Here is an 8,737-nt window from a genome sequence, read left to right as displayed (position 1 = left end):
TCAATAAATTTCTAATAATCAAATAACTGAAGCATGAATAATGCATTCCGAGCATTTAAAGCGATTGGGAGACTGAAAGTTCTGTTGTTTCAGGGGAGTGGAAAGGGGCGATTATGGCTTTTGTATTAGCGCGTTGATGCAGAAGATGAATAAAGACAAATAGACGGGCTTTATCTAAGTTTTTTCGCGATTCTTCTTGGTAATTTATTATAGCTCAAAGATTTAAATACATTATTTGGAATGCTGCTTAAAAAATATTTCAATCTTTTCGTTTAATATATATAAATAGCTATTTGTTAAACGGTTTTAAAAGTTGATGAATCCAATTTACTAAGTTGGATGCACATTTATAAGTACCTGGAAGATTATATTGACTATTCAAGAACATTTCCAAATTTTTAAATCACCATCTTAGCATATGAATTCGACTTTTTTGTATGGAAAGATATGATGGCCCATAAAAGCGCTTAAAAAAATACCTGACAAGGCCACGTCCCCTCAAGAGGGTTTATACTGTATGTACTTTGTACATGCATACATATATGTTTAATGTTGTTTGCGTAGGAAAGTCAATTTAAGCTTGTTTGTGTACTGGCATTTCTCTGTTGTCCCCATATCAGAATCGTAAGCCGATTATAAAGGCAATTTCTATATCATACTCATGTCCCTTTTGAGTATGCGTGTATATATTTATGTTTATGTTGTGTGTTGCCTCTCACACATGAACTCTGGCTTCTGTCAATTTTTTATTTTTATTATTTTTGAATTTGGCCCTCCGATTCTGAATACCGAAGGCAAAGCTCTAATTTCCATACATCTGAGTTGCCTTGTTAACATGCTGAATGATTTTTAATGCCAATTTATGAGCATTCTGTAAAGATGGTAAAGTAACTTCAGCTGATGGAAAATAAACAGGTATTTAATGCAAGTGAAAGTAGTTATCCCATGCTACAGTGAATGAAAAATCCGTCAAAGGTTTTACATTTCTAAAGCATGGCTTTCTTGAGCTCAAGATTAGCAATCGAAAAAATGTTGGAAGTTTTCATTTAGATATTTTCTGAAAACCGAAAAAGGGAAAATTACGAGAAATGCTAGATATTGAGTTGCCTTCTGAGAAGCTTAAAAATCTTACTTAAATATCTGAACAATGTATGCACGGCACAATGTATTCATAATTATAAAGATCCCAAAATGAGGCAAATAGCTCGCTTTGGCGAAGACTGCTCCAGAGTTTTCGCCGTTAGCCATGTCAATGGCGCCACAAAATATGCAGCTTGGACTGATAAGCGGCGAAAATTCCGAAAAGACGACTCCAGGACTACTAGTACTACTCCTCCTCGAGGACGAGGATGAGAACGAGAGGGACGAGGACCATTTATAACAAAGCGAGCTGACAGAAAGTGTGCTGAGAGGAGGAGCCTCCTTCTCCTGCTGCTATTGTGATGCAAGAATTAATGCACCAGACGTGTCGCAGCAGGGGAAGAAGGGGCTGAATTGGAGCTCCTGTCACACACAAAGGACACTGGCTGCTGCTGGAGGAGGAGGAGGAGCAGAAGGGAACCCCTCACACAAAACAAACGATGTGGTTGCAAATTAGTAGTAAACCACCAACTACATCAAGCGTGAGAGATCCAGGGCTGCAGTGGCTCGGATCCCCGGGATTCCCTGATTCCATGATGCCAGGATCCCAGGAGGGAAGTGGAATAAGTCAGCCAGCCAGTCGGGCGGGGAAAACGGTGCAGCTGGGATCATCAGCACCACCCACGCCGATGAAAGCACGCACACTTAGGACCAAAGGATGCCAGGACTAGGGCCAGGAGAAGGACTCCAGCAGCACGATGACATCGGGGAAAGGGGGCCGCACACACAAATAGAATTATTCCGTGCGTCCTGCAAACGGATGCATGACAGACAGGAGACGAGGAGACGACTCCAGCAGCCAACTTCAAGGAGTAAGCCGTAAGTATGGAATCACGATTGCCAAGTCTTCATTTGTACACCCTATGGAATATTGGTAATGATTATAGATAGGTAATCAAATATATTTTTAAAAGGTTTCTAGAAACAAAATCATATTTTAGAATTGCTTCGTCTAATATGTACATTAGTGAGGTCCAAAAAAATATTATCTTTTTGGTGCAGAATATGCAAAAATTAAACCATTTTATTTTAATTTTAAAAGTATGTTTCCTTAACTATAATTAATACGACACGTATGCATTTAGGAATCATGTCAAAAAATCGTCTTTTCATTTATAAACTTAATTTTGTTGGAATAATTGTTAAAATATGAGAAAACAACTAATGTGTTGTATTAAAATACAATCGCAGACAACAGTACGTATGAGTAAAACGCGCATTTAAACATTAAAACTTGAAAAGTAATTTATCTTATTTAAGGTTTGTAAAGAATTTTAAAAACTATTTTAATTATAATTATCAACAACTCGATTATACAATAATAGAATTCATAGGATTAAAGACGTAAAACATTCAGTACTTGCCAATCTTAACTTATTGGTAGGCCATCAAAGGCATAGTCTAGACTGATATACCTATTTATATAACAAATTTTCAAAATGCTTTTAAAAAACCCAGAGTATCCCTGACTGCATTGCACTCCTAACTTCTCGGTTCCTCGTAAAGTGAGATGGTTGGTGCTCGAATTCTTGGTATGGCTGCTTTCAGTAGGCAGTAGTTGCTGGTGGGCAGGATAACGTGTGACAAGGTCGCAGGATCCTCGGCGAGCGAGTGCGACAGAGATGGGAGAATGGGAGTGTGCAGAGCAGGAAGTACCGGATGTCACCGGATGTGGACCTAGCCATGTGTGTGTGTGTATGTGAGTTCCATGTCGTGTGACTTTGGTCATGGTTATGACTCCTGACTCCTTCTCAGGTGTGTGCCTCCGGACTCCATTCCTTCACCCCTCCCTTCAGATTCCATTCCCACCGGACACGAATTGTCCCTTTGTTCAGCCGCGCTGTCAGTTAAATCCAACAGGATGTGTGGAACTGTAATAATTTGCAAACTTGGGGATCAGTTTGGTTATTTAACAGCTGATAATTACTGGAGCTAGAGGTTAAAAGCTTAACATAAAGAAATATTTTTATTAAACATAAGAACATAAAACAAATAGAATATCTTTTAGTTTCTTGTGATCTATTATGAATCATAATTTATGATATGTTTTATCGAAATATTACTTTTTTCTGACTATATTATACCAGAAAAATCTTTAAAGATCTTTATTATCAAGTATATGTCACTGAAATAAATTAAAACATCTAATGCCGTCTCAATTTCCACAGCGAATATATATTGAACGGTTTAAAAGCTATCAGCACGACTCAAAACAATAATTAATTAATTATAGGAAATGAAATGCCGCAAAGTTTCTCACCTAGCGAGCGAATTTCCAAAATTCCAATTTCCCACGCCCCGCAAAAATTTCGGCAAATTGCCAAGTGCCACCTGTGTGTGAGTGTATCCCCATCTCCCTCTGTTCCACAGCTTTCTCTATTATTTTGTCAAATGTATATTTATTACCGGAAATGTAAAACAACATTGTTGGGAGGAAGGCGGTGGGGATGTGGATGGTTCTGGCGATGGAGACACGTGAATTGCGACCGAAATGACAACGGTGGCAACAGATGCCAAATGAGGTGGGTTGGTGGTTCAATCGGCAGGTGAAACAGCAACAGAACCAGATCCTGAAACACCACCCACTGGCGGATAACGCTGCTGCTCTGCAATGGACAATTTTAATGGGAAATGAATTTAATTGATTTTCGCGTGGCATTTTGTTATTACAACCTAAATGAGATTTCCGTCTCTGAACAAATAATTGTCCTTGCGTTCAATGGGCTTCAAATATTAAAAAATGTATGTGCTTAAATTGGATTGGGTGAGAAAAAATAGCACATTTTTGTTTTGATTGAAAATAAAATTTAAAAACCCGAATTTAAAGCAACAATCGCAGGTATTTATTTGTAAAACTATATGATGAATACAAATTTTTTATTTCTTGAAATATTAATGTTGAATATTTTTGCGTTAAAGTAATATTTAATTTAGGGAATATTAAAAATAATGATTTGTTTTATTTTAAGTAGGGATTTTAAAATAATTTTTTTGTAATACGACTGTAGGTTCTATTCTCCGAGACCTGAATTCTACAACAATTTCTGGATGGGCGTGGTGGGGCAAAGCAGCCAACTACATTTCCGTGTTTTGCTTATTTGTTCAAACAGATGTTGCAGTTATAACCAGTTGCCGTTGTTGTTGGCCATGTTATTTGTTTCAATGTGGTCGCCATTGGTTAGGTTTAGTTTTTGTTGCGAAATGTTTATTTCGGCAAAGGATCTGGTGGCATAGATTGGTGTCCAATTTGGTTCAAGACTGGTCCACGTTGAATTACCGGGGCGTGGATCCTGAAACAGATACAAAACCGCAGAAAATATTTGAAAATTTACATACTAATGCTCAGTAATTTTTTGCCAGCATGGAATGCTTAAAAATTTACCACTTTTAAAGAGATACTTTTTGGCGATGAAGTTTAGTAACTTGTAAAAATGTATTTTTGTTCTTTGCAAGACACATTATTATATAAATAAAGACAACATCCATGTTACGTTCAAAATCATTGGTTTGAAAAAATGGAAATAAAGGTCTATTGTTTATGTTTGTAATTTCTAAGCCATTGTGTATTACAGCACAGCGACTATGTGTGTTCGAATTTCCCCTAAAAAATCCACCTTTTAAATGGTATGCAAATAACTGAGCATATGCAAACTCTATGTAATTAAAATCTAACAATTTGGAATAAATGAACAGCAAACCACGAGAACCTCGCCACTGCCAGAAGTGGTTTATGCGCCGTCGAATGGAGCTGGTATCAGTGTTAAATTTCGACGGCCACCGCAGCCTATTTATAAACATTTACCCCAATTTAACGCACGTTCTACGAGGCGAGGGATCCAGATGTACATATATATATATACGGCTATTGGCATTTTGGCATTTTGGCCAGGGGCTGCACATCCGCTTGTGGTGGACCACAAACGCTGCGGCTGCTTGGTAGGCACGCGAAATTCGGCCACGCCCATGGGCTAACCACTGGATTGTCTTTGTTGCCGGTCGGGGTCACCATCGCCGAAAAACAAAAATGTCAATGACCACGGGCAATCGCATTTATCAGACCATCAAAACCATCATTTTACTGGCTCCCCGTTGTTTATTTCGTAATTAAAGTGGGGGTAATCCCGTAGAAAAAGCGTTTATGTGTCACTCAAATCAGTTCACCGTGCTTAAAAAGTTAATACAAAGGAATATTTACGTCGCACACTGAAGGTCGTAAATATACTCCCACCAGCGCTTTATCCTTTTCGATCTCTCCCTGTTGTAAATTGTAACTTGATGTAGGTATATTTGGACTCCGAAAATTGCAATGAATGGATCAACATGAACATTTTGTAACTTAACTAAAAACACTTTGTAGTAAACAGACGAAAAACTAATTTATAACTAGACAATTTTACAGCTTTTAGTTTATTACTTAATAGTTTTTTAATATTAAAATCAAAATTATTATTTGAAAATGAAAATTAAATTCATAAGCATTCTTTAAACATTTGATAAACACATGATTAAAGTAAATATTTAATTTTTGTAGTAATTCCTACTGCATTTTCCAGATTTCTCCTAATATATTTATCCCAATTTTTTTTGTTTCCCCATTTTACTTAGTTTTATCAGGATCTCTGGTGGTTACAAAAAGACAATCAAAGCATTAAAAGCAACCGAATGCGGGGCACATTGCAAACAACAACGGGGCCTGCAAGTTTTGTGTGCTCTGAGCACTATGAAAATTCAATTACTTTATTTTGCTGTATCCTCATCCGATTTTCGCCACCCGCCCATATGTTTGTACGCCATCTACCGGCCGCAAAACAAACACACCGCCCACCCACTTCCGCCCACCGGACTCGCACACAAACGCGCTGCACCTGTCAGTTACTCTAAACACCAAACATTTCCAACCTTTTTTCTACACGCTCGCGAAATTACATAGAAATTTTCACCCATTGCCGAAAGAAATGGCAAAGAGAGCATTTGAAAGGGGCAAAAACAGAACAGAAATAAAAAAGGACCCGAAAAAAGGATACCCTTCCCCGGCCCATTTCGCAACTTGTGCCCACTGCACACATTTGCGGCTCTTCGCATGAGCGCGCAACTTTACTTGCCAAAAACTCCCAAGAACACACCGAATTTTTCGTTAGTCTCCTCTTTTCGGTTTGCTTTCCCTTGGTCCATTTCTATGCTGGCTTGCTTTTAGCTGGGAATCTTCTTTTTTGGCCAGGTTATCTGCGAGCTGGAGTGCGAATGAGTCAGCCGGAACCGCTGTTGGAGATGGGAGCGTGAGTAGAAGAATATTATTTCTTAGAATACAATAGATACCTAAAATCCTTAGGATACAGTGGGTCCACAAAAATGATATCTAAATTCACAAAATGAGAGCAGCAGCATCTTTGCTTTCTGTAATATTTTGTATTATCAAACTATTATAAGTTGAACTTATGACACTTTCTACATTTTGTACTACCAGGCTGGATTTGTTTCTAAAACGTTTTAGAGTTTATATACTATAATATGGCTGGGTAGTCATAAATATTTGAAATAAATCCAGTCAGCTGATCTTAGCTTACCAAATTTCTTTAATATGTTATTTGCAGAACTTAAGGAAGAAAAGGAAACAATATATTTTATATTTTGGTGTTGCATTGAACTTTGATAAAATTACTTAGGACCGCTTTTCTTACACTGCCATCCCTAATTGAGGATTAGTTCGGGCTCTGTATCTCCTTTTTGCTGCATGGCTGCGGGCTTTTCGGCAAGACAAATGCATTTGTGAGCGTAGGCAAGAAACGCGGTCTCAGTCGGGGGAGAATAGAAGCCTCTGTCGGTGCTTTTTGGCTTTTAGTTAAATAGAACTCTATTTGGAGTCTGCGAGATGCTACCGCCTTATGTGCGAGTTTACTCTCGGATCGCAGTTTGCCCAAGTTTTTGGCACTCGTGCTGATTGGCAACATGTCAGCCCTCGAAACAAGCTAAGGCAAAGATGGATATTTGAAAATCGTTTCGACTCGGTGGTGAATTGGCTTCACTAATTGCAATTGAACGGACCGAACTTTTACTGTTTTCGATTTCACTTTAGGATTCACACATCTTCATTACGCACTCATTGTTGAAGTCATGTACTTAGTGCTTGGCTTTTTCTATTTACTGCTGTTGGTCGAAGGAAACAATGAAAACAAATGTGAGTACAAAAATTATGAAACACAAACCCTTTTTGGTAACATTTGCAAAATTGAAAGCTTCAAATGTTATAGACTCAGCTCAAAGTTCACAAAACAAAAAATGTGTATGATATTTAATGGTTCTAAAGTTACCGTGAAATAATGGCTTAAATTTAAGTGGCTTAAAAAAATCAAAAAAAGTTGTGGACTTTCTTAAACCTATATTTGCTAAAATGTTAAAAATAAATTGGACTTTATTGTATATTAGAAGAGAGCTGAAAGGTCGAATTTCTTAATTATTAAGCATTTGTTTCATTTAGTCAGGTGCAAAAAACGCTTCAGCATTGATTGCCAACTGCGGAAAGTAAAATGGTTCTACAATCCCATAGCGGCTATGTGTTTGCAGAGACTGACTTGTGGACAGGGTTTTACTTATCGATCGGATTGCGAACGCCACTGCATTGACCCTCGCAAACGGGAACTGCAAGAACCAGCTAAGTCGCTTGCGGAAGTTCAAAGGATATTAGATCAGCTTAACGGAAAATACAAGCCAAAGACGAAGCCTCCAAGGCCAACCAGGCCAACCCCAAAGAAAACCAAACCTTCACCGGTTACAACTCCAGTTCCTGTTACGAGTGTTAAGAAGAATCTTTTTGCTTCTGAGAGCCCAGAGGAACTTACAATAAAGGACCCTCTTGAAGTATTGGATCCTAGCAATTTAAATTTTAGGAAAACAACGCAATACAAAAAAATGGCCCGAGATACAACTACAACTACTACGCCGAAGAAGGGCCTTTTAGAAAAAGTCATTGAGAAACCAAAAAGAATATATGAACAACTAAAAAGTTGGGGTAGAAATTAATTCACCTGTAAAAATAATAAACAGAAAATGCTTCAAAACCCTAAGCATTTACATTTATGGCAGTATTAAGAGTGATGTTTTTTTAGTGGGTCGGATCGGATCGGTAAACGTAGGAATGAAAGGGGTAAATCATATTTCATCATAAAGTCGAAAACAGTTAGCAATTGCAGCATTTCAGTTAATCTCTTGTTTTTCTCAAAAAGGTGCTTTGCATACACTGCAAAAGAAGCTATAAAATGAGTTCCATTCTGACTGTGAAGAGCCACAAAACTTAATTATGAAGCATTTATAGCGTGAAATAAACCTCCTGTTGCCTCTCAGGATAATTACGGAACACGAAACAACAACAACAACATCAAGGGGAAGGGGGACAAAACAAAAAATGTCGCCCAACAACAACAAGTAACCGCAACTACTTAGCAACATTATACACTTCCGTGCCAGCATCAGGATCTGAAAACCCCACCCAAAACGTAATTATTGTTGCGGTAAATGCCAAACCCCCATTGCCACGCCCCCGCCCTCAACCACAGACCAGGCTTTTTAATTTCTTTATACAAAAAAAAGTTAAAAGAGAAAA

At 38.0% G+C, this 8,737-nt stretch overlaps 1 protein-coding gene and 1 long non-coding RNA gene across 2 annotated transcripts; one reads left to right on the top strand and one right to left on the bottom strand.

Annotated features, from left to right (window-relative positions):
* Positions 1 to 4,055: 4,055 nt before the first annotated feature.
* Positions 4,056 to 7,126, bottom strand: LOC119547046. Its single transcript, XR_005219209.1, has 3 exons — positions 6,457 to 7,126; positions 6,264 to 6,399; positions 4,056 to 4,430 (listed from the first exon to the last, which is right to left on the bottom strand). It is a non-coding gene; the product is annotated as an uncharacterized LOC119547046 (long non-coding RNA).
* A 59-nt stretch (positions 7,127 to 7,185) lies between these two features.
* On the top strand, positions 7,186 to 8,226 carry LOC119547045. Its single transcript, XM_037853724.1, has 2 exons — positions 7,186 to 7,315; positions 7,616 to 8,226. The coding sequence occupies exons 1-2, from the start codon at positions 7,252 to 7,254 to the stop codon at positions 8,155 to 8,157; spliced, it is 606 nt and encodes a 201-aa protein (XP_037709652.1). The 5' UTR covers positions 7,186 to 7,251; the 3' UTR covers positions 8,158 to 8,226.
* The last annotated feature ends 511 nt before the right edge of the window (positions 8,227 to 8,737 follow it).

Source organism: Drosophila subpulchrella, chromosome 2L (genome assembly GCF_014743375.2).
Source record: "Drosophila subpulchrella strain 33 F10 #4 breed RU33 chromosome 2L, RU_Dsub_v1.1 Primary Assembly, whole genome shotgun sequence".
NCBI classification, from domain to species: Eukaryota; Metazoa; Arthropoda; class Insecta; order Diptera; family Drosophilidae; genus Drosophila; species Drosophila subpulchrella.
This window is presented reverse-complemented; position numbering and strand designations above follow the sequence as displayed.